The sequence below is a fragment of the Culex quinquefasciatus genome, chromosome 2 (genome assembly GCF_015732765.1).
Source record: "Culex quinquefasciatus strain JHB chromosome 2, VPISU_Cqui_1.0_pri_paternal, whole genome shotgun sequence".
Lineage (NCBI taxonomy): Eukaryota > Metazoa > Arthropoda > Insecta > Diptera > Culicidae > Culex > Culex quinquefasciatus.
Window position 1 is genome coordinate 41,960,837 of NC_051862.1, and position 27,268 is coordinate 41,988,104.

Sequence of the window (27,268 nt, forward strand, 5' to 3'; positions counted from 1 at the left end):
GGCGGAGTTACCCAATAAAAAATAAACTGTAATAAACATGATAATATTACATCTGGGAATGAGTACATATTTTATAAGTCGGAAAATTGTGTAAAACACTTAAATTTTTGAATATACCTCTTTAGCGATTTAATGTCACTTTTTCAGTCTTAATTAAGGTTATTTTACCTCATTAAAGAATTAATTTTAAAACTTTAAATTTTTCACCTTAAAAAATACATTTTTTAGACCACATAAATAATTTTATTTATAAAGTGTGCAGTTTGTTCATTCGCAACTAATTTTTTTTTTCAATTGAATTGTATTTTTAAGTTCAATTTCCAGTATTTCAGTCGATGGTAAAATGTCGCAAAGATAATTTTTTTGAGTCAGGTTTTTTAAGCATTATTTTTAAAAAAGTAGATCCTTTATGACAGTTGAAATGTGTAATTTTACCTATAAAACTGTGTAAATTCACCGCTATTTTAGTTTATTGGCACTTTTCGAGTCGAAATTATCGTAATAATACATCATAAAAGAGGTTATATTAAACATATTTTTTTACTGTAAAGCATTGAATTAAATTTAATTAATTGAATTTATTTACAAGAGCTTTGAAAACTTATTAAGTTTATTTAACCCTTTATTGCCTTTATATTTTCAAAATTCCTGAAAATGATTAAGAAGTAATTTTTTACGTAGATTGAAGCCTATCTAGTGGTGAAATTAAGATTTAGAGGTCTAACAAATTTCAAACCCCTTTATTTTTGTGATAAGCAGTTGTTTAATTGTTGCTTAATTTAGCAACATTGAAACATCATAATTTGTATACCAACAAGTTTTTTGGCTATTTTTTTATTTATGATAAATTTGTAAATTTCAGTGCCTTGGAATTGAAATTTCTCTTTCCTAAAGTGATTTTTTTATAGAAATATTCAATCGTACACATTAAATGCTTTTTACCGAACTCGGAGTTTAAAATTTGGTAAAGTTTAGATCGGTAAACCGTCTGTCAAAATAAACAAAAACTTACCGATAATCGGTACACCCAAACGGCGGTCGCATGATTTTGATGCATGGCAGCATGAAAGTATATCAGAATCTGCATGAAAACTGTCCTCATGCATTTTTTGCGATATAGGGGGATGGCGTCGCTATTTTTAGACCACATTTTCCACTTTTTCTCATCGAAACCGACTACTTTATCGACTTCATTTTGCTGGGCGAGATAGGACGCCGTCTATTTTTAGACGATGACTCAGCACTTTTACACTCTTGCGCTTAAAAAAACCAGGTGGCAGCACGATGTAACGCCATGTCCCTATAGGGGTATGACATTTTTGCCCGTTACCGACAATTATCGACATTACCGACGGCAGATTGATTGTATTGCAGAAAAAAAAACCTTAACAGAACGAGGATTGAACCATCAACTTCTAGGTTGCTGATCCGACACGCTACCACCGCGCCATGGACGCTTGATGAATGGTGAGGGACAGAGCGCGAACATAATGTTCTCTCTAGATTGTTGCTCGGGAACGCGCCAGCATTCTATGTGTTGGTGAGAACTGCAGATCGCTGACGTGTTTACACGCGTGCAAAAATGATCTATGGGCTTGCTGCAAAAAATGTAATAAAATATAACATTTTCTGCAGCAAATTCACTGTTGCACATTTTGAGATATATTTTTCGTTTGGGTGTAGTAAGATTACTTAATTACAGAATTTTTGTTCATATTTAAAATAATTAAAAAATAACAAAATGATTTTCAGTTTACCGAACTGTTCAGCAGTTGAAAATGGGTAAGATATATCGAATTCGATTTAAAAAATCCAAACTCAATTAGATTAAAAATAAAAACAAAATTCCTTGTGAGACAGCAATCAAAGTTCCTCTTTGGAATTGATAACTTTGCTCACGCAACACAACTAATTTGTTTCCATATCAATCTTCAATAAATTCTTCATTTCACCATGATGACCCGGCCCAAAAAACTTCCCAGAAGTGATTAGAACCCCCCTCTCCAAACCACTATTCTCTTCAACTATTCCCAACAGTCCCCAAGAACACTTACGCGTCGGCTTGACCCGGTCATACTGCGACAGCTGGTTGAACTCCTCCTGGTGGAGACACTGCCTCGTCACGAGATAGCTCAGCTCGTTGTACTCCGGTTTCACTTTCACCGTGCTGTGTTTGCGATTAGAACAATGAGACAGAACAGAACACAATCGGTCAGACATTTTGAAAAAAAGGAGCTACAGGGTCGTCAAGATCATCCAGAACACTAACCTAGCATCCGAAGAGGTTCCCTTTTGGTTCAGCATGATGATGTTGTTTCTCTTTTTGGGACAATTCGATTTGCGTTGATCAATATCTCTGCTGCAACTTGATTGGTTTGTCCCCCCTCGTTTTTTTCCTTTTATTTTTATTAGTCAGAATTAAATTGCATAACAACAAAACAAACAAACGCGCGCCGTTTCGTCAGCAGTTTCCAACGGGCGTGCGAGAAATCACTGAACCCGCAGGTTCTTCTTCTGAACACTTGCTCAGCGTACGAGCAGAACACCAAGCGAGAAGTTCAAGTTACGAGGAGTAGCAGCCGGAGAACGCGCGTTCGCTCCGGTTGAGCGCGTGAACACTACTGTGGATCCGAAACAAAACAACGAATCAACTCGTTGGCGATAAGGCTGACGACGATCGTACTTGCAGCTATTAGTATTAGTAGCTGGTGACGATCGGTTTGGCTTGTTTGGTTTTGATCACTTCCGAGACGCAACTCTCTTGCTTACGAGGAAGCACTACTTTCGCGTAGTAGACTGATCGGCAGTTTTTGTTGATACTGTCGAGACCGGTGTCTGGCTCGTAAATTTCGGACGATTCTTAACGGAACTTGACAGTCCTGGAAGTAACAGAGAGACAGAGCGAAAGAAATTCGAATTAGATAAAGAGTTAAGGAACTGGTGTGCTGTATGTCATATAAGTAGGTGTTTTTAATTAGAGGATAAACGTATACTAGCGTTCGGAGATAATCTCAAGAGTCATCAGAAAATAACATGTGCGGACAAGGTCGTCTCGAGTGGTTGAGCGGAAAAGCTCGCTGTGCTCAAATGCTGGGATTGCTAATCAATCGGTAGTAGAATTGAAAGCATCAATCTATTTATTGCTTCTCGGTTGCGAAGTTGAGAAGATACGTTGTATTGAGAATTTACAGTTAGGCCGTTACAAATATTTTTTGAAGTTTGTGTCCCTCGACTCTGACTAAAGTCGAGGTGGGAGGGGCAAAAAATAAAAAAAAAAAGATATAAAAATTTTAATTACGAGCCATGGTTTCAACATTTTTATGAAAAAAGTGTTTGAAAATGCATTATACACCTGTTCAGTTGTTTTGTCATCATATTTTCTTAAATACCGTAAACTGGGGTGACTTTGATAGCCCGGGGTGACTTTGATAGGTTTTTAAAATGCCCATCAAATTAATATCTAAACATTTTTGAGAATTATGAGTATGCAAGCATTAAGGAACAGCTTATTAACTAACATATAAGCAAAAATGTGACTGTTATATTGGATGTATCAAAATTAGTGGCTAAATCAAATTTCTATCAATGTCCCCCCGGGCTATCAAAGTCACCCCAGTTTACGGTATCTATGTATTGACGAAATTTTTTTTTGTGAAAAATAAAATTTTTGAGGTGCTTTGGACATTGGAATTTCATAAAAAATCAAAAAAATAACAAGCTCAAACATGTTAAATATGATAATCAATGCAGAAAATGCATTTTAGTCTATTTTCAGTTGATTAGACTTCTATTTTCATGGAAATTTAGAAGTTTTTTGGATTTTTTTTTGCACTCTGATTTTCAGACCAATTTTGAAGGGGGCGGGGCGACATAAACTTTGAAAAATATTTGCAACGGCTTTAAATGTTAATGAGATTTTTTTTAATTCAGAAAACGTATATTTTTCTTATTGATTTTTTGGTGATTCTTTGTGGTTACCATTTTAATTCCTAAAGAAGCTAATTTTTATTTCATGTTTTGCTTGAAAATATTCGAAAATAATTAGTATTTTCTAAATATATTGCTATTTTCAACCATGTTTCAGGCATTGATCGGAGCATTACAGATAAAAAATTAATTCGAAAAAAAATACATTTTTAAATCCATTTTTTGAAAAGTATAATTGCTCAAATAAACATTAAATTTTACGAGAAAAACAAAAAAAAAACAAATGTGTTGGATTAAAAAAAAATATTTTAAAGAAATACAAAGTTCAAATTTTTCGAAAGAACCGTAGATTTGCGTTTGAGTATGGACTTTTCAAACCTAATTTTTATGTGCAAATGCAATTTCAATGAAGCAAACTAAATCATTCGTTGGTATTTTAAAGTTAAAAATAAAATAAAAAAAAATCAAATAATGAGATTTTGACCACAATTTCTTTGTCTATTTCCGAATTTAGCAACACCCAAAAAAAAATTAATTTTGGTTTCAAAATATCAATTTATTTTTTTGAAAGTCCAAAATTCGTCTATTCACGGAAAGGGGATCCATCGCCAAATCGCGATAAAGTTCGCTAAAACTAGCGAAAAATGTCGCTAATTTCTCAGCCTGCACAAAAATTACCTAGAATCGCTAATTTTTTTCGCTGGTTTGGAAACCGATGAAATTCTACCAAACCAGTGAAAAAAACACTGGTTTGGTGAAAAATGTCGCTGTTTGGGGGATCAGTTTTGCTAGAATCAGAAAATTTTCTCGCTGGTTTGGAAAAAGCGGCAGGGCACCAAAGTCAACCAGGAGATTATTGTACTGGTTTTGGGAAACAAATCGCTGGTCCAGCGGATTTCTTCACTGGACCAGTGTTCTTTTACGCTGGATTAGCGTTTTCTATTGCTGACGTCCGGGTTTTTTTTCCGGCGGCAGCAGTTCGTACCAAAATCAACCAGTAGATTATTGTGCTGGTTTTGGGAAACAATTCGCTGGTCCAGCGGATTTTTTCACTGAACTGGTGTTCTTTCACGCTGGATGAGCGTTTTCTATCGCTGACGTCCGGGTTTTTTTTCCGCGGTAGCAGCTCGTACCAAAATCAACCAGGAGATTATTCTACTGGTTCCGGCAAAAAATCCGCTGGTTCAGCGAATGTTTCCACTGGACCAGTGTTTTTTTGCACTGGATCAGCGTTTTTTATCACCGACGTTTGTTTTTTTGTTTTGGCGGCAGAAGCCTATGCCAAAATAAACCAGGTTGTACTTACTTGCCACAGCACAAACTGTTCCGCGGCCATGGTCAAGTTCCTCGCCTACGATTCTTGCTGCCACCTGCGACAATTTGTGCACTCATCTATGCAGCAGTACAAATACATCTCCAGCTTCACTGCACCGTATTTTTCTGCTGCGAGAACTTTGGAAACGTGCTTCTTTTCATTGAAAAGAACCATCACCTGTTGAGTATGTATTTTAATGCTGAACACTTGATGCAGAACTTTTTCATGCTTTTTTGTTTTGAAAAAAACCCCTAAAGCAATTCGATTGCCACAAATCGCTTCCGAACGTGAACAATAACAAACATTTATGACGGCTGTCGGAAGGATGTGTATCAAACCAGCGAAAACTTTCGCTGGAAAAGAAACCGTTTCGGAAATAACAAACCAGCGAAACCAAGTTGCTGGATTTGATTTCGCGCAGCCACCTTTTTCAGCGAAAAATTTCGCTGGTTTAGAGAAAAATTTCGCTGATATCAGCAAAACCAACCCAGCAAAATTGGGTTGCTGGTTTGGCGATCGATCCCCTTTCCGTGTTTTGTTCATTACGAGATTTGTGAATATTTCCATAAACCACAGCCGTCATCATGAAGAGTTAACAACCCGAGCAGACGGAAATAACTTGGGAGTCACATTCTTTGTTATTTGAAAATACTAGGCCAATAACATTTTATGTTATTTATAACAAGATTTGTTATTCGCCGTTATGATTTTTTTGTTATTGGATTGTTATTGTAATAACAGACTAATAACATTTTACGTTATTTTTCAAACAAATCTTTGTTATTATTTTTTGTTATTTTAACAACTAATCCGATCATCCCAATAACGTTTGGAGTTATTCTTCCATAACAAAAAATGTTATTCTCAAGTTGTTTTTGCTGTCAATCAATATCAGACCAATAACAATTTTTGTAATGATAACATAAACTGTTATTGAACTCTTATGCAAAAATGGATTTTTCATGATTATTCCATAACACTTTCTGTTATTTTAACAGTATTTGTTATTGAAATGGCATGAATTAAGTTATTACCGTCTGTTCGGGAATGTTTATTGAAGGTTTCCATACAAATATATGCTGGTTATTTTTCTAAAAAATATACTTTTCATCATTTTCTTGGTTTTGGTAACAACCAAAAGAACTTATTAAGAAATGCAAAATTTGAAGGCCAGCCTTAAATTTGACATAAAAAGTAAAAAAAATATGGTAATATTCATCAGAAAATGGTGACAGATTTTGGGTAAAAAATGTGTAATATTGCATCAAAAACTGGTGAATTTTCTTCTGTTTTCGGTGCATTTTCATTAGGATCACATTTTTTATGTAATATTACTCAATAAAGAGGTAATATTAAACCAAACAAATTTTCAACCTTCCAAAACTCCACTTTATTTTTGCTGTGAACTAAACATTTATGCTTTTCAAAAGAAAAATAAAATCAAATATATCAAAGTATTTTTGCAACAGTTTTTGCAATCGAACAATTACTAAAACATTTTTATTACTTGTTGAACTCATAAAATGTTCCAAATTGATTTTAATATTTCACCAGATCAATTTGTAAAAAGCTATTTGCTACAAAAATGTAATGATAAACACTCCACAAGCAGTTACAAAAGTGTTTTGAAAGTCATAGCATAACAAAATTTATTAAAATACTAATATTTACTGTTTGGGGATAGTTCAGATTTCACATTTTTACTAATCAGGGGTGACATTGCAGCTGGGGGGTGAGATTGGATCATACAAAAATGCTGAAATTTGTATAACCAAATCTCACTCCCAGATCCAATGTCACCCTGATGACGGTATTAAGTAAGCCCGATTCAAGATATAAGAAGAAAGTTATATGGGTAATTCTCTACCAACTCACACGAAATCGGGAAAAGTTGCCCCGAACCCTCTTCGATTTGCGTGAAACTTTGTCCTAAGGAGTAACTTTTGTCCCTGATCACAAATCCGAGGTCTGTTTTTTTATATCTCGTGACGGAGGGGCGGTACGACCCCTTCCATTTTTGAACATGCGAAAAAAGAGGTGTTTTTCAATAATTTGCAGCCTGAAACGGTGATGAGATAGAAATTTGGTGTCAAAGGGACTTTTATGTAAAATTAGACGCCCGATTTGATGGCGTACTCAGAATTCCGAAAAAACGTATTTTTCATCGAAAAAAACACTAAAAAAGTTTTACAAATTGTCCCATTTTCCGTTACTCGACTGTAAAAAATTTTGGAACATGTCATTTTATGGGAAATTTAATGTACTTTTCGAATCTACATTGACCCAGAAGGGTCATTTTTCATTAGAACAAAATTTTTCATTTTAAAATTTCGTGTTTTTCTAACTTTGCAGGGTTATTTTTAGAGTGTAACAATGTTCTACAAAGTTGTAGAGCAGACAATTACAAAAATTTTGATATGTATACATAAGGGTTTGCTTATAAACATCACGAGTTATCGCGATTTTACGAAAAAAGTTTTGAAAAAGTTACTTTTTGCGTTTCTCTTTGTTTCGTCGTCCGTGTCTGTCGCGGGTGACCATGAACGGCCATGATCGATGACGACCAACTTTTTCAAAACTTTTTTTCGTAAAATTGCGATAACTCGTGATGTTTATAAGCAAACCCCTTATGTATACATATCAAAATTTTTGTAATTGTCTGCTCTACAACTTTGTAGAACATTGTTACACTCTAAAAATAACACTGCAAAGTTAGAAAAACACGAAATTTTAAAATGAAAAATTTTGTTCTAATGAAAAATGACCCTTCTGGGTCAATGTAGATTCGAAAAGTACATTAAATTTCCCATAAAATGACATGTTCCAAAACATTTTACAGTCGAGTAACGGAAAATGGGAGAATTTTTAAAACTTTTTTAGTGTTTTTTTCGATGAACAATACGTTTTTTCGGAATTCTGAGTACGCCATCAAATCGGCCGTCTAATTTTACATAAAAGTCCCTTTGACACCAAATTTCTATCTCATCACCGTTTCAGGCTGCAAATTATTGAAAAACACCTCTTTTTTCGCATGTTCAAAAATGGAAGGGGTCGTACCGCCCCTCCGTCACGAGATATCAAAAAACGGACCTCGGATTCGTGATCAGGGACAAAAGTTACCCCTTAGGACAAAGTTTCACGCAAATCAAAGAGGGGTCGGGGCAACTGCTGTGTGAGTTGGCGGAGAATTACCCATATTTTATCTTAAAATGTACATTTTTCATTGAGCTGGGACTTCGGATATCCGAATATCTTGCGGAATTGATAATTCTATTATAAAATAAACTAACTCATACATGCCAGCTTTGTCTCACGACTGTGGAGCGACATTAAGACGAAACAAAATTATTTTACAGGTATTCAAAAGACCTTTAATTTTGTATCACATGATTTTCGTTGCATTTTTCGGATTCGTTGCATTTTTAATGTTAAATCTATGTTTGTTTTCCTCAGATATTTTTATCCAAATAATTTTCAGTTCTGATACGATTTTCGTATATCTCTTTTAATTTGGTTTTCAGTCGAAATATATTTTTTTGTCTTCATAACCATTTTTAATTGTAGTTTTTTTATGCAACAAAACATTAAAAAAGAGCTATGAAAAGTTTTAGTTATAGCACTTTTTTTTATTTCTGAATACCAAACCTTTCAGCTCTCTTTTAAAGAGTAACTTTTAAAAACTATTTTCGTCTTGACAACTTTTGATGAATAATTAAACGAAATGTGCTTGAAAAACACTCATTCTGCAACTTGTTGCATGACCTGCTATTCTGACAATTCTTTTAAAAGTTAAGCGTAAACGTGTTGATCGAAATCCCTCAAGATGAAATCACTATTCGTTTATTACAGCTTATCAAATTCTTACCATGAAAACCCCTCATTCAATTAAAATTGTTTTCCAGTCAGTCGCGAGACATTTGACATTCGTATCTAAATTAGCACCCATGAATAGATTTGTCCCAATAACAAATCAAATCTTCCATTCATGTCCGCGAGAACAAAACAATTATAAAAAAAACAGTTAGGAGAGGAAATGAGACAAAATTGCGCGGTTTTGTGCGATAAAGAGCCCCGTTATCAGCTCGCAGTGATCACTCACTTGCCGGCGGCGAAGCCTCGACATTGAATTATGAGGACTTGTTGTATTTATTGCCTCCCTTTAGCGTGGACAATTTATTTCTAATGCAGTGATTATCACGTATACAGACAGTGAGAGTTTGTTGAATGAAAGAAATTGTAAATTTTGAATATTTTTTATTGACAAGCGTATTTGATTTTTTTTAAATAGGAATTGTTGATGAAAATTACTTACTACAAATCTAAACAGATTAGTCACTTTCGAACATTTCTTTTAATTGACACTAATATCTCCCGAACATCTGAGTTTTTGTAGTTTTGTTTTACGAAAAATTCACCAGTTAAACATGAATATTTGATTGAAGTTCACTGAAACCCTGGTTACAGAACCATCAACTAAACCAAAACTAAACGGTAACATTTTGAAAGTCCTCCAAAATTTAAGGTTATTGTTACTTCCTACCGACCTTGGTAGAAGTTAGGCCCTAATAAATCGATACGAACACGCAACGCGACGCGTCGTTATGATAACAATCCAGACTGAAGTTAATGTGTTTTTCGATTAACTGAATATTGACCATCGTTGCGACAGGCGCGTCAACAGTGAAGTCATCGTAACCTAACATTTTGGGATGACGTAACCGATTTTCAGTGGTGAACAAATTACAAAAAAAAATGCAAATTGAGAGCGTCAATTGCGGAGGCTATTTTTGGGTTGCTCCAAACTTCCAAAGTTCATGACCAATTTGTGCTTCATTCACAGGTACAGAATACAACGCAAAGTCATCCAAACAGGTTAGGTTTCAACCCATCACTCAGGGCTCCAAACTTTGATCAACCGGTTTGTCATTTTTCGCGTGGTTCACGGTGACGTAGCAACGCGAATAGACTACATAACGAATTTCGGTAAATCAACTGATTGTTGATAGCATTGTATCACTGACAAGGAGACGGAAGAACATAACCCTTAAAATATTTAAGAACTTTACATTATCGGTTTTACAAAGCAACTTTCTTTCGAAATGACCGTTATTTTCAATCCAATTGAACTACCTAAGATTAAAATCTATTTGTCTGTGCAGGTACTTTGTACATGAATTCAAAAAATATATCACCTTTTTGCTACCCATGTATTCGCACGCAGTTTGTTGTTGGTCAGCATGACGCAGCGAAATTCTCGCTTATGTACAGGTAACATTATTTTATTGGAAAAAAGAGTGGGCACCCTCACGTAGTCTTTCGCAAAAAGGAAAATCAAGAAACATTAGCGCAAGTTCCAGCAAAGGAAAGGTGAAAAGCAAAATTCAACACTTGATTAATTCATCAACAAGTGTGCTAGAATCTTTCTTATGCGATGTTCCTTCCTATTATTTATAGATATTGATTTGGATGAAACTTTGTACATACTAGCATTCCCTTTATAAAAAAAAGCCATTTTGCGTCATACCCAATATTCGATAATCTATAACTTGGACCAAAAATTGCGGATCAATTTGGGATCTCCTAATTAGCCTTCTTACAATATTTTAGAATATTCAAAGTTAAAAGTGTTTTCTAAACTTTATAATGAAGTTAAACATTTTGAAACATGGAGTCCATCTGTCACCCAACACAAACTCACTCTACTGACAAACAACTTGCTTGATAATTTCGTTTGTAAAGAACGTCGGCTGCGGTAAATGCATGCAATTCATACTAAATCGCAAATTGATAATCAAAGTCATCAACCGCTCGGTTGCCACCGTCGAATTGGCACGCACATGTGGCGAGCGTCACATTTCATAATGGCAAATCATGAATGGTAAATAACACTTTCAAAGGGCAAATCATTTTTTTTTTTTTAATAAAAATTCTAAATTGAAAATATGTGCGAACTATCAAATCTAAGAAAGTTTTCAATAATTCTCAAGGCATGTGACAACTATGGCGCGGCGTCTTCGTGAGGCACGCCAGCTGCATGCAAAAGTATTGCATATTGAGCAATTTTGTCCAAAATGGCAACAGGCCAGACCAGCCCAGGCCGGCCGGTCCGTAATTTGTACGAACATGAACTTGACCACAACACGCACGCGCTAGAGAAGGCGATGTAGTTAGGCGTAACGTGCGTAGTGGAAGGACTTTCCGCTACCTGGTTTAAATTGGTTGTCTGGAAATAAGAGATAACGTTGTCACGTCAATTTGTGACAAATTGGATGTTGATTGCTTTATTTTTACTGTTTGAATTATAGCAAAAATTCATTTGTTCCAAAACCTTCTATTTTTAAGACACCTTGATTTTCTCAATTGATATTCGATTTGGATAAACCACATGGTCTTTTATGTGTTGATTTCTTACCTTTCAAAATCAAATTATTCGCTCTACAGCATTGCCTTGGCGTTCTCGATTGCGAGATTCCTACTCGAAACTAGGTGTTCGAAGGCTTGATTGTTGAGGCAATTGCAAACCTCTTTTTACACCTTAGCTTCCATCCACCCCGGGAGTCGAACTGACGACCTTTGGATTGTTAGTCCAACTGCCTACCAGCGACTCCACCGAGGCAGGACCCAGGGAGACGACTCCTACACCTGGACTGAGCTAACGACCTAACCTTTTTTTTTTAGGTTAGTCCGGGACCAACATTTACTTCCCTTCCGACGGAAGGCGTGATCAGACAAATCTCGTCTCGAAAAATGCCACCGGGACCGTCTGGGATCGAACCCAGGCCGACTGGGTGAGAGGCAATCACGCTTACCCCTACACCACGGTCCCTTTAGTTTGGGTAATTACGAAGAATCAGGTCCTGTTTACAAAATTCTAAAAAAAAGTACAGCATAAGCGTAAGATATCTTTACTTTTATGTTTTGGCAAGAGTTTGAAAAACCTCAAAAAATGATGAAAATACTTGTTTGATGAGAATTTTGTTTTCTTCAAATTTTTAGTAAACATTTTAATTTTGATATGTTCAAAAATTACCCACTTTGATCAACAATATTAGCAAATGTTTAATGAAGTTTCATCAACGAAAGTATCATGTTTTAATTACAGTTTTACAGTTTATTATTTTTCATGATTTTCTGAGACTTTATTTATACTTTGTGCTTTACCGAAGCTCACTCTATCGTAAAATTACGTGCTTTTGTGAAAAGTTGTTTTTACTGTTTTTACGCATTTTATATTACCCGATACATAAAAACCGGAATCACAGAGCGGATACGCTTATTCGAATTTGTGAATCTGAGTTCTGCAATTCGAACGACGTGTTTTTGAATTCGAATGAGGACCAAACTTGATTTTTTCATTCAAGTACCCTTGAAATTGAAAACTGTTGATTCGTTTACCTAAAAAAAAACAAAATGCAAAAACACGACAAAAATAACAGAAACTGAACAAAAAACCTTTAATCCTTTATGGCTCAAAGATTTCAAGAGCATGAGCATGAGCATGAGCATGGTTGACTGCCAATGAGCTGCTACTCCGTTATTGACAGATCAGCTGAAGTTAAACAATGAATCAAAAATGATCAGTGGGAGCCAACCATCCGTTCACTGTTTAACCCCTGAAGACCCCGACTTTATTAGTCAATACCGGCGCCCTCCCAAGAAGCCTGCAGTTCAACAAAGGGAGGAATGTTAATCCGATAGTTGAAGTTGCAGACTCATCAAGCACATAGTTTTTCGCTATATACTTGTTGATACCGCTTGAGACCGTTGAATCCACAGCATCTCCTTCAAGCATCACGTGATTTTTTTGGGTTAGTAGGATAAGGTATTGGCTTTTCGATGCCTCCCGAGCTACGATGCTATGGGGAGGACTTTCATAACAAACCCGTCGGCGAGCCTTCCGAGCAACGATGCTATGGGAAGGTCTTTCTAATTAGCACACCAAAACACTCGCGCACAGGTATTTAAATACTGAATAAATGTAATTTTTCATCACGATTACCCAGACGACATTGATGATATAGGAAGGACTTTTTACAGTCATTTACAGTAATAATTAAACTTATTTTAATGCAACAATTCACACGACGTCGTGCCTCCCGATCAACGATGATGTAGGAAGGACTTGAGCAAGCCAATCAGGATGAAACACGAAATAAAATTCTTTTCTTTTCACACACAATGCCACATAATTGACCGCGCGTCACCACCCAACTAATTGAACTGATTTTCTTCTGCTTGTGGGCAATTCAACTAGGATGAAACACGAAATAAAATTCTTTTCTTTTCACACACAATGCCACATAATTGACCGCGCGTCACCACCCAACTAATTGAACTGATTTTCTTCTGCTTGTGGGCAAGCCAACCAGGATGAAACACGAAATAAAATTCTTTTCTTTTCACACACAATGCCACATAATTGACCGCGCGTCACCACCCAACTCATTTATGGCTCAAAGATTTCAAGAAGCCGAAAATGATAAATACGTCAAAAATTGCGTGTTAGTTTTTTGGTTAGAAATATATTTTTTTTTTTTCAAAGTTTTAAATTAGCCTTGATACAATTATCAAATATCTTCTAGCGACATTTGGGTTGATTATTCTTGTTCTAAAATCTATGGTTTCTTTTCACAAATAAAACAAGTATTTTTAATTTAAATAAAAAAATGATAATTATTCGAATCAAATTCGAGAATCTCCTTTTGCCTTCCTCACTGAGGTAATGCTATAATCCTGCTCTAAAATGAACTTTGTATAGACATTTCGTATGTGTGTGTATGTGTGTGTGTGTGTATGTATGTATGTGACCAACAAACTAGCTCATGTTTCTCGACACTGGCTGAACCAATTTGACCCGAACCTGTTGCATTCGACTTGGTTTAGGGTCCCATAGATCGAGTTTTATACAAATTGAAGTTTCAATAAGTAGTTCAAAAGTTATGTATAAAAATGTGTTTTCTCATATATCCGGATCTCACTTTAATGCATGTAAACTATATCCGGATCCACCATCCAGCCTATCGTTGGTTAGGTTATCAAAAGACCTTTCCAACGAGTCTAAAACATTGAAGATCTGGCAACCCTGTTTCGAGATATGTCCACTTAAGTAATATTTATGTACTTTTTGTATGCCGGATCTCACTTAAATGTATGTAAACTATGTCCGGATCCACCATCCGACCCATCGCTGGTTAGGTTATAAAAAACCTTTCCAACGAGTTCAAAACATTGAAGATCTGGCAACCCTGTGTGGAGGTATGCCCATTTAAGTGATATTTATGTACTTTTTTATTCCGGATCTAAAAAATAGATGAAATTTTCGTACAATTCCATCACATCAGCCATTGTTGGTAATAAGTGTGGAAGGCTTCAACCACATAAGTGGATAAAGTTAGTTTTTGGATTCAGTTATAATGTATTTTACCTCCATTTTTTATGTTTTGCAATGTAGTAGCAAGTTTGATTTGCTGCCCCCATTTTGCCTTCCTCACTGAGGTAAGGTTATAATCATGCTCTAAAAATGAACTTTGTATAAAAACGTCGTAGACCCACCTTCATGTATACATATCGACTCAGAATCGAAAACTGAACAAATGTCTGTGTGTATATGTATGTATGTGACCAACAAACTAGCTCATGTTTCTCGGCACTGGCTGAACCGATTTGACCCGAACCTGTTGCATTCGACTTGGTTTAGGGTCCCATAGATCGAGTTTTATACAGATTGAAGTTTCGATAAGTAGTTCAAAAGTTATGTATAAAAATGTGTTTTCACATATATCCGGATCTCACTTAAATGTGTGTAAACCATGTCCGGGTCCATCATCCGACCCATCGTTGGTTAGGTTATCAAAAGACCTTTCCAACGAGTCCAAAACATTGATGATCTGGCAACCCTGTCTCGAGATATGCCCACTTATGTGATATTGATGTACTTTTTGGAAGCCGGATCTCACTTAAATGTATGTAAACTATGTCCGGATCCATCATCCGACCCATCGTTGGTTAGGTTATCAAAAGACCTTTCCAACGAGTTCAAAACATTAAAAATCTGGCAACCCTGTCTCGAGGTATGGCCACTTAAGTGATATTTATGTACTTTTTGAAAGCCGGATCTCACTTAAATGTATGAAAACTATGTCCGGATCCACCATCCGACCTATCGTTGGTTAGGTTATCAAAAGACCTTTCCAACGAGTCCAAAACATTGAAGATCTGGCAACCCTGCCTCGAGATATGGCCACTTAAGTGACATTTATGTACTTTTTTGAAGCCGGATCTCACTTAAATGTATGTAAACTATGTCCGGATCCACCATCCGACCCATCGTTGGTTAGGTTATCAATAGACCTTTCCAACGAGTTCAAAACATTAAAAATCTGGCAACCCTGTCTCGAGGTATGGCCACTTAAGTGATATTTATGTACTTTTTGAAAGCCGGATCTCACTTAAATGTATGAAAACTATGTCCGGATCCACCATCCGACCTATCGTTGGTTAGGTTATCAAAAGACCTTTCCAACGAGTTCAAAACATTAAAAATCTGGCAACCCTGTCTCGAGGTATGGCCACTTAAGTGATATTTATGTACTTTTTGAAAGCCGGATCTCACTTAAATGTATGAAAACTATGTCCGGATCCACCATCCGACCTATCGTTGGTTAGGTTATCAAAAGACCTTTCCAACGAGTCCAAAACATTGAAGATCTGGCAACCCTGTCTCGAGGTATGGCCACTTAAGTGATATTTATGTACTTTTTGGAAGCCGGATCTCACTTAAATGTATGTAAACTATGTCCGGGTCCATCATCCGACCCATCGTTGGTTAGGTTATCAAAAGACCTTTTCAACGAGTCCAAAACATTGATGATCTGGCAACCCTGTCTCGAGATATGCCCACTTAAGTGATATTGATGTACTTTTTGGAAGCCGGATCTCACTTAAATGTATGTAAACTATGTCCGGATCCACCATCCGACCCATCGTTGGTTAGGTTATCAATAGACCTTTCCAACGAGTTCAAAACATTAAAAATCTGGCAACCCTGTCTCGAGGTATGGCCACTTAAGTGATATTTATGTACTTTTTGGAAGCCGGATCTCACTTAAATGTATGTAAACTATGTCCGGATCCACCATCCGACCCATCGTTGGTTAGGTTATCAAAAGACCTTTCCAACGAGTTCAAAACATTAAAAATCTGGCAACCCTGTCTCGAGGTATGGCCACTTAAGTGATATTTATGTACTTTTTGAAAGCCGGATCTCACTTAAATGTATGAAAACTATGTCCGGATCCATCATCCGACCTATCGTTGGTTAGGTTATCAAAAGACCTTTCCAACGAGTCCAAAACATTGAAGATCTGGCAACCCTGTCTCGAGGTATGGCCACTTAAGTGATATTTATGTACTTTTTGGAAGCCGGATCTCACTTAAATTTATGTAAATGAAGTCCGGATCCATCATCCGACACATCGTTGGTTAGATTATCAAAAGACCTTTCCAACAAGTTTAAAACATTGATTATCTGGCAACCCTGTCTCGAGGTATGGCCACTTAAGTGATATTTATGCACTTTTTTATTCTGGATCTTAAAAATAGATGAAATTTTTGTACAATTCCATCATATCAGCAATTGTTGGTAATAAGTGAGGAAGGCTCCAACCACATAGGTGGATTAAGTTAGTTTTTTTACTAAGGCTACAAATGTTATTAAAAGTTTTGTTTCTCGACGCTGATCAAGGTCGAGAAGGTGGAAGAGGAGGGTGGTTTTAAATCAACAATTTAAAATAAAAATGAAGTAAGTCTCATTAATCAGTATTTTTTGAGGAGAAAAAACGGGTCGAAACATCGTGTTGTCAAAAACGAGATGACACTACTGAAAATTGAGAAAAATTCAATGTAATTTTTATTAATTATCAGTACTAATTTTTTTGATCCCTGTTTTTTTTGGAAATAAAATTTGCAATGACCTTCACAGGAATTAGCATCTCTATTTTTTTTTTTTTTTTGAAAGCCGCAAAATCTGATATTTTTTTCATAAATTACATCAAAGTTAACAGTAGACGACTTAAACTTTCAATCTTATTTGAAAAGAAAGCTCCATAAGAAAAAAATACACACAAAACAATTGAAATTGGGACACGGATAGAAATCCTGTAAGCTAATCCGGATACTCTATGTTGTCAAATTTGTGAGAACAGAAATGTTTTTAAATATTGTCAACGTATTTTTTCGATTTCACTGTAGATGCTTTCGAAATTGACAAAAATGTTAGCGGATCAACTTACAGAATTTCTATCCCTGTAGGACCAACATTACCAAAAAATATTGTCTTTGCAAAATTTCATTTACAGATTGCATTGGAAGAAAATCATTAGCAAGGTTATTCAAATTGAACATCTACAAAAAAAACGAAACCAATTGGACCACAGATAAGATAATGCCACTCCAGGTAATTGAAATGTATTCTATTTTAAATCGTGCACTTATTCGGCACTGAAATATAGCTTACACGATAAAGCCACAATTAAATCATCGACGAAAGTCGGTATGTTCCAGCAATCATTACCATAAATCTTTACGACTTGCTTCGTGAAACTAGGCGAACCACAAACTCCCACAACCCCAACGACTAGCCAGCGAATAGAAAACCCCCCAACTCTCGTAACTAACCCCGCCACTAGAGACGACCGCCAGGTCATCGACATCACAGCACATGACGAATCATAGCTTTTTCTGACCTGTGCTCCACTTCTTTTTCGGTGGTCAAATTTCTTTCTTCCCTCAACTCACCAGCAATTCAAGAATTCGCGTTGTTCAGCTGTAGCTGCTGTCTTCCTTGAGCCAGCTGATAACCTTTCTTTCTTGACTCTCTACGAGCTCGCCAGCTATCAGCTGTAACAGTTACAGCTCCCCCTAGCTGCACTTGAATTTCACCACAACTGAACGACTGTAAGTCGTGTATTAGACGGGTCGACCCTTTCACCACGAGGTTGCCCAGCTGATCGACTTGGAGGTCACACCGGTTGCACGCAGAACTTCCTGAACACAAACACACACTAACTCCAGCAGAAGGTCACAATTCCGGTGGAAGCTCCAATCCAACTCGCCGAACCTGCCGACTTACTGGCCGAACGAATCGCGGCGCACATTTTATATACAGTAGAAATCGCCAAAACCTAGCCCGATGAGACAAATCTACTTTTGTCTCAAGCTTCTTCAGAGTTCGCGGCGAAACTGTTCAGTAGAGGCATCGCGAGGTGTTCCAGAGTTGCACACACGAACGGGATTGTTGTTCAAATATTTGGGAGGTTCCTCCTCCGTATTCCCTGAACACCCAACCAAGTCTTGTTGATTCAACGGGTCAGGTTGTTTGGGGAGTAGAACCGTGGGATCAGCTGGCTGGTGTTGGCTTAAGGGTTCCGGCGTAGACTGAACCACGGCGGGCACCTCGCCGTGACTTGCGGAACGCGGCCGCGATGCTCTCCCGAGCCCGTAATCGTTTCGCGAGAGCGAAAGAGACCGCCGAAGAAAGAGAGCGAGCGAGCGAACCAACCACTACCACACGCAAAGAGTGCAGTGGAGAAGAGAAGGAAATCGACGCGATATGTTTGTGTGTAGTCCACGCGTACCAGAGGTTGCCCTTCGCGAATTGATAAGCGATCGGCGGAGGTGACCGAGCAAACAAGGCGCGGAGCAGGCGAGGTCGCGAGAGCGGAAATAAGGGCTTTTGCGTTGGGATAGACTTTGGGGGGTGTGTGTGTGTTGGTGGAAGACGCGGTGCGTCGATAGACAGATTTACAAAGAAACCTATTTTTACACGGTGGCGTTATGCTTTTTGTTTCGTAGATTTCTCTTAAACCATACAATATTATTGCAAGCTTCAAACAGCGTTTTAAAGATCTGAACAAAACCTACAAATCGAGCCAAACATTTCATTAGGGCACAAAACCAAAACATAAACATTCGGGATTATTCCACTATTCTATTCATTAGTACACTCTCTACATGCCCTCCAAGATTCAGATTGATAGCAAACAACTTCCTATTAAAAAATCACAAACACAAAAGGGCACCTAACAATGTTCACTCCAAACTAGACAAAAAGTTCAATTGTGCCCTTTTCATTTTCGTCAGTTTTTCGTAGTTGAGGAACTTTCTATGTTATAAAGTGAACTTTTCATACATTCTTAACACAAATTCACTTCAAAACAAAGTTTGATTTACGTTTCACCAAGGATTTCTGTCGAACTTCGTCGAAATACAATATTTAATACGGTCCCGCGGCTGCTGTTCAGTACACATTTGAAGAATTTTTATGTTTTACATACCTTATCCACACCATTCGATCACAAAACCAATTATCAAAATTTTCGTTGGATTCCTCATTATTTCTAACTAAACAAAAGGGCCCATAAACATCATTCAAAACAACAATCCGGTGACATCGATTTTGTGCCCTTTTAGTTCTCTTCGAAATTGCATTTAGAAAGGGCCCATTATGAACAACAGTTGGAAAGATAAATGGGCCCAAAAACAAGATTTTTTTTTTTAATTATGCGAAAATCAACATAAATTAAGAAGCATTCAAGCAGAGTTGAGGAGAATGATGTGTTTTATCGTATCATAAGTAAAAATACAATCAGTTAAGCTTCTTTTTTAAATAGGAATTGAAACAAGTTGTTCACTATTTACAAGCGATTTTCTCGAATCGTGGTTTTTGGTTTTGTGCCCTAATGAAAGGTTTGGCTCGAAATTGCTTTTAAAACATTGCAAAAATGTTACGTCATTCCAGAGAAATCGACGAATTAGATAAACGTAACGCACCGCGTAAAAAGAGGTTTTACTGTAATTTTAATTTTCGATTTATATAAAATCTTTATCTTAATTCATTGATTTTATATAACTCGAAACATCGGACAAATAACAATTCAACCATTTTTTTTTAAATCTTTACCACATTACTGCCAAGCCAATAAAAAGGACATTTTTTTATATTTTAAAGTTGTATATTTAGTGCCATTATCACCTAATTTTGATCATTTTTTTATCATTTTTATTTTTTGAGGTAATTTTGGGAAAGTTTTGTTGTACGAATCATTCTATTACAGAGTCAATGTACTTTTGTTTCGTAAATATTCGAAAACATGTATCTTTTAAAGGAATTGAAATTGTTTTTTTTTTTTTTTTTTTGAAAATGTGTTTTATAAATGCAGTCGAAAAGTACTTAACAGAAATTTAGATATACAGTCCAGACTCGATTATCCGAAGCCTCGATTATCCGAAGTTTCGATAATCCGAAGTTCGATTATCCGCAGGTTTGTATGGAAGTTCGGTTGATCAAATCACGACCAAAAACATTTATTTTCTTTTTTTATTTTCTTGTTTTTGACATCAAATTCGAGCTCTGCGACTCCAATGGAGCACCGGATTCGAGTGGTAGAAATGACAGTTCTCCCATAAGGAATACATTGTAGAAAAAAGCAAAAACTGCTCGAATGGAAATGCTCCATTGAGTTAAATTTCAGAGTTCGGAAAACCACTCACACTCACAAATCGAGTAGGCTTCCTCACAGCAAACACTCTCGTTACTCACCGTGAATGTGAGGGCTGAGTAAATTTACTCATATTTGAGTAAAATGAGGGCGTGAGTAGGCCGTTTCCAACAGTTTGTTATTTATAGAATCAATGAACATATCAATCCAAAATCAAACGTCTTCATCAATAGGTTGTACATTCGAGGTAGCGTCAATGTCTATAAATCCGAAGGTTTTGTGTTGATATTAATTAGACATAAACTTTTTTTTTTTTTTGTTGTCTAGTATATTTTTTTTCATTGCTGAAAAGGAAACCTTGGATTGTCGAAGTCCAGCGGCTGGCGGATGGGCAATTATTTTCATAATTTTAAGATGGGCGACCGGTCGAAATCTGTTGTGGATTGACCTACCGCGGGAAAAATCGGAGGCCGCAGACGGGGGCAGCTTCTGCGGGTGGATGTTGGCAGCCATACCAAAAGAAGATGGCCGTGTTGTTGTGGGTAATGGTCACTCCCTTCGACAGCTGTGCAATTGTGGCCATTCCCGGTCGCTGTCAGTTCTACCAATATGTCTTACCTAAGAACCAGGACACGCCAGTGGAGCCTCAGCGGATGCCGGTGGCCCTAGCCTAAAGCTGTCCAAAGCACTGGATCGGCTTTTTTAAATTATCAGTGAACCTCCAAGCCAAAGCCACCGGCGGCTACTGCAACTTCTTCGGGATGTCCCGATTCTGCAGCATAACACATTTATACAACTGTCGACGACTGGGTGTGGCCACTTACCTCAGCAACACGGCCATCCACTGCTGGTAAAGCTGTTAAAATCCACCCGCAGATGCATTCCTAGTCTAAACAACCTCCGACCTATCCGTCGGTAGGACAAAACTCGCTGAAAAAACAGATAAAAATCAGGAGTTGAACCACTGTGATAAAAAAAAACTTCTAATTGATAGCACTGCGCCACTACCATCAGAACTACTTTTCCGTTGTTGAGTGAGCAAGAATTTCACCAATGTAGAGTTTGACATCTCGAAATTTGTTTTCGAAAATAGCCCTCATGAGCCCTCATTGCCCTCTTTGTGAGTACCTAAATGAGCAAAGCCCTCACACTCACCGAGAGTGTTGAGTAATTTACTCGCAGGTAACTAAGTTTTTCCTCATGGTTGAGTAACCCGTGAGTGAGTTTCCGAACTCTGTTAAATTTTAATGATTGATTGCCAACTAAATAACAAAATGCATTTTCAATATTTCGTCACCGCCATATTGGCCGCCGTCTTGGATTTAAAAATTCTATATCACTTTAGCTTAGTTGTGGGGTCATATTTAAGCTCAACAATGAAAAATTAGACAACGAAAAAAAATTGTTTTGTCGTGATTCGATTACCAGAAGTTTCGATTATCCGAAGTGAAATTTTTCCAAGGCCTTCGGATAATCGAGTCTGGACTGTAGTGCACCGTTTACGAGAGATGGCAACATAAAGTTTGATTTTAACAAAAAAAAATCAGTTTAATTTTTTTTTAGTTTAGAAAATTCTATTTCTAGTTGCTGAGATACAGCGAATAATAACAGGGAAATTGTCAAATTCTCACTCAATCCACCAACCATGCCTACATTTCACCTGGTCCAAATAATCTGTATTTTTCCCTTTTTAAATATCTCAAAAAACGGTGCAATTAATCAAAATTTCTATCATCTTCTCTTCGAATGCTGTATGATTTAACATTAAAAACCTAAATTAAACAAAATTAATGTGATTGAATTATTTTCAAGTCCCTTTTCCCTAAAAATCAGAATAACAGCAGAGCAATTGTCTAGAATTTCGCAAACAAAAGCTGTTTTTATTTTTTGTACCTTTTGTTTTGAAACTTTATCTATCGTCTTCGCTAAATTTGTAGGTTATAATTTGGACTATTCAGAAAAAAAGGAACACGGGAAAATGGTCTAAAAACTCGATTTTAACAAACTTTCCACTTCGATGTTTTCTTCATTATTTGATATGTTTTAGTACACAAAAAGTGCCAATTTCTGATGTTTAGTTTTCCGCCAAGATATGATTTTTTTAAATTGTATTTTTTGGAAGGTATCTAAATTGAATTGAAATCAAAAAGTGCTTCTAAGAATTTTTGATAATCTGTATCGTTTCAAAGTAGAAGCCAATTTCAGAATATATTTTTTTTATAAACAAATCCTTTTTATAGTTCTCCATACTCGCCAATCTCTGAAAAATATATTTGATAAGCTGAGAAAATTCTCTACAATTTTCTTTTGTCTGGACATTTTTCATCCAACCTTTGATTTTATACTTTTTGAAATGTAAATCGTGATTTGAAAAATCTGAAAATATTTCATGCAAAAAGGTTGAGAAATTATCACACGAGTTTCACCTTTTAACATTAAAATCAGAGTGATAGTTTCTACGATGTTGATTGAAATTTGAGGGTTGAATTTGATATCTCAAAAAAAAATATTCCAATCAATGTTTGGATCATCAATTTGGAACAACAGAATATTGTAGAGTATTTTACCAGTTTATCAAATATATTTTTTCAAAGATGGCCGAGTGTGGATAATTTTTCTAAAATATTTTTTTTTATGAAAATGTAATCCTAAAAATGTTTTTAATCCAAAAACTGTGCGAGATATCAAAATTCTTTAAACTATTTTTTGAGTTAAATATTTGTTTGGAGTGGAGATTTGTATAGATAATCCAATGATGCAAAATGGATAAAAATATTCATGTGACTTTTTGTTGTTTAGTGGATTCAGAAACCTTTCAAACGAGTCAAAGAATTCATAATTCAGATGAAAATTATATTCGGATCTGTTGTGTGATCCATTTTTGGTAAATAGTGTGGAAGGCACCACCACATTGTTAGTTTTTCTATTTGAAATAAAAATTTCGTTTCAACCTTTACAAAATTCAATTCAATTTGGTTTTAGTCATATTTTCAAAATAATTGAAGATTTTAAAAAATAATCTAGAACACTTACATTTCATAAACAATAATAAGAATGTCTCCGTTTCATAACTAGTTCTAACATAGAAAACGTTATCAAAAAAAGTCCAGTTATGTTCCTGTTAAGTATGGTTTATATTAAATTAATAATTCAAATTGAAAATTTAATACAAAACTCGTGTCATAAAGTCAATTTCATTCCGTTATAGAGCTTACCTGAAAATTTTGATCTAATCCTGTTGAAGCTTTAAAATCATCATTCCATTAAATCTGTTGTCGTAACGCACCAACCGTTTCCCAAGCCACCACGTGGATCATCACTCAATTCCACTTTTGATTCACTGTTCCTCCACTCAGCGTGTATAACGCCTCTGATTTCTCTCTTTCTCTGTTTTTGTTTCGATTGCTTTGATACTCTCCTCTGCTGCTGGGTGGGGTAGAGAGATGGGAGGAAAAACTCTGATGGGTGGAAAACGCGCAAACGTCAAAAAACGAAACTAAATACACACACGAAGCATCTGATTCTGGTGGGTTTGGGAAAATCAATTCACTGGATTTTTTCGTATTTTATCTTTTTTGGCTTATCTATTTTAACGATTAGTTCTTCAACATTCTGAAATGTTAATCGGTGGGCTTGAGCAAAGTTTAAATTAAATCACACGCAATAAAATTGTCACAGAAATTTCCACCAAACACAACACATGATTTCCCTCGACTTTTCCTTTGACACTCGCAGCTTGATGGTTACGTTTTCCACGACCTTCGTCAATGTTGTTGGGTGGCAGTCGCTCTCTTTCACTCTCCTCAGTCTTGTCTCCCTTTCTCAATCATCAGGTCAGACTGACTGTTGCTCGTCGGGTGGAAAACGCAAACGTCGACTGATGATGACTGTTTTTGTTTGTGTTTTGGATTTTCCTCGGACAGCTTCGTCTGTCTTGTGACGTGCTGTTTGCTTTGGCTGATGATGGTGGAAAAATTTGCACCAGCGATGATGGATTGGAAATTGTGGCGATTTTGCGATGTGATAATGAAGTGGGATATTTTCGGGTGGCGATTTTTGTTTGTTTTGATTGATAAATAAATAAAGTGGTCGTTTACTTAATGATGCGGAAGAAGTCATACCAATATAAAACTCTAAGATTGAACAACTTTGAACATTGAAACATTGAATTTTGAAGCTGACAACTAAGCTTTATGATTTAATGCCCTTAAAATATCAATTTTCAAGGATATCTCATTTCAAGCTTCAAGGTGATAAAAATAATATTATTACAGTTCAGTCTCCATTAACGCTAGTCCCGGTTATCCCAGAATTCTATAATCCGAAAGTCTTTTAAAAACCTTCTTATGTTTTGCCTCACGGCGTGTTTTCTGCGCAACCTTAAGGAGAAAAAATAGTCATCCTTACTTTCAAATGTGTCTTATAGGAAATTTTCTCAGCATTCCAATGCTTCTAAGAGCGAAATGTTTCATCGAGAAAATTCTTAGATATCTATATTTTAAGTTTTGCCTTCCTCACCGCAATGAGGAAAGGCTATAAAATCACTCGAAAAATGAACTTCTTTATTTGACCTCGTAGACCCACCTTCGCGTATACCAATCGACTCAGAATCAAATTCTGAACAAATGTCTGTGCGTGTGTATTTCTATAAGTCCGTGCACCGAAAAATATGGCTGAACCGATTCGGACCGTTTTGGTCTCATCTGATCCATCTTGGGGTCCCACAAGACCCTAGTTAATATTATGAAGTTTAGAAAAGTATTTCAAAAGTTATGCTAAAAAACGATTTGGCTGTACTTTGAAATATTGTAAAAAGGGTTGTAAGAAAACTCGTCATGCTTCATATTGTTAGAAAGGTATTTGAAAGACCTTTCCAACGCGTTCAAAAGATTGAAGATCTGACAATCCCATCAAAAGTTTGAGCACTTAAGTGTTATTTATACACTTTTTTGAGGCCGGATCTCAAATATTTTGATGAAAAAGTTGTCCGGATCTGTCATGCGACCCATCGTTGGATAGGTAATCAAAAGACCTTTCCAACAAGCCCAAAAGATTGAAGATCTGGCAACCCTATCAATAGCTATAAATACTTAAGTTTTTTTCATATTTTTTTTTCGATGCTGGATCTCAGATATGTTGATAAAAAATATGCGAGGAAGGCACCAGCCACCTGTAGGTGGATTAAGTAACTTTTTTTGGTTTAAATTCCTCTAATATTTATTGGAAACTTTTAAATAACGGTCCAGGAAACTTGTCAAATGATGTGTTTCATGTGTCATTTACTCATCAAAATCTGCAAAATAAGATAAGAAACAACTTTGTAGAAGGTTGCAATCCGCAAACCATTTTAAAAATGAAATTTAATCTGAATTTTCGAAGATACATTGACCGTATTAAAGTATGATTTTTACAAGAACAAATAGATTATTACACAATTTTCGTGTGCAAATAACACCGGTCTTCTCTGATTCAGCTTGGAATTAGCTGATACATCCGACATTTTCGAAGGTTTGAAGTTGATAGGGTATTATTCGATTTTTATGAATAAATATTCACCAGTTGCATGGATACAAAACATGTTAAATCCTTGAAATTGAATTGCAAACTCTTGTTGTTAGCTTTAGGAGAATTACTTTACCTCATGCAAATGATTGTTTAGTTTTTTTTGTATGAAATGATCAAGGAATTAGCAATATTTTAGGAGTCTTTCTCTATTTTTTAATGTTTTATATAAACCTTAATTTTTTAAAATAGTTTGGAAAGGAAGTTTCAGCTTGATTTTTTTTCTCAAAATAATATTAAATTTTTGTTCAAACAAAAAAAAGTTTGTGACTGTGTTTTCAGCATTCTGAGTTGAAAGACTCGAGTTAGTTGCTATTTTTAAGTGAATTTTCAACAGTAAACATTTTATAAAATTTCAATTGTATTTTATACTTATAAAAATACTTTTGAAAAATAATCGATTTTAAATCATGTTTGTATTTATGTTCCTGGTTACTGTTTGCTTAAGCATCAAAAAAAATCCATTAAAATCCAATAATACCAAACACAAACCTGCCAAAATTTCGGTTTGAACAAGCTAAATCAGAGCAGACACGTGATATTTGTACACAACAATTATGTAATAATCTATTTGTTCTTGTAAAAATCATAATTTATTACGGCTTTATGATTTTAATTTCTGAATAAATCCCATATCTTCAAAAACTCAGTTAAAACATAATTTTCAAAACGTTTAGCGGTTTGCAATCTTCTACAAAGTTGTTTTTTGTCTCATTTTGTACATTTTGATGAGTAAATGACACATGCAACACATCATTTGGTAAGTTTTCTGAACTGTTAGTATAAAGTTTCCAATAAATATTAAAGGACTTTAAAACAAAAAACTTAAAATACAGATATCTTAGAAATTTTCCGATGAAACATTTCGCTCTTAGAAGCATTGGAAAGCTGAGAAAATTTCCTATAAAACACATTTAAATGTAGCAATGACTATTTTTTCCTAAAAAATTTGTTCTAGAAAACACGC

At 35.9% G+C, this 27,268-nt stretch overlaps 1 protein-coding gene across 2 annotated transcripts in view; it reads right to left on the reverse strand.

Annotated features, from left to right (window-relative positions):
* The window catches only part of LOC6042167 (solute carrier family 26 member 6), a 33,737-nt gene extending 9,419 nt beyond the window's left edge, over nucleotides 1-24,318 (reverse strand). The window contains exons 1-3 of one of the 2 annotated variants that reach the window (XM_038255003.1): nucleotides 23,955-24,318; nucleotides 2,270-2,879; nucleotides 2,055-2,167 (exon numbers count right to left, since the gene is read on the reverse strand). In XM_038255003.1, coding sequence (XP_038110931.1) covers nucleotides 2,055-2,167; nucleotides 2,270-2,304 — 148 coding nt within the window. In that variant the 5' untranslated portion in view covers nucleotides 2,305-2,879; nucleotides 23,955-24,318. Of the gene's footprint in view, nucleotides 1-2,054; nucleotides 2,168-2,269; nucleotides 2,880-18,037; nucleotides 18,690-23,954 lie in introns of those variants that run through there. The other variant, XM_001851262.2, reaches the window with a different exon arrangement.
* Nucleotides 24,319-27,268: the final 2,950 nt, after the last annotated feature.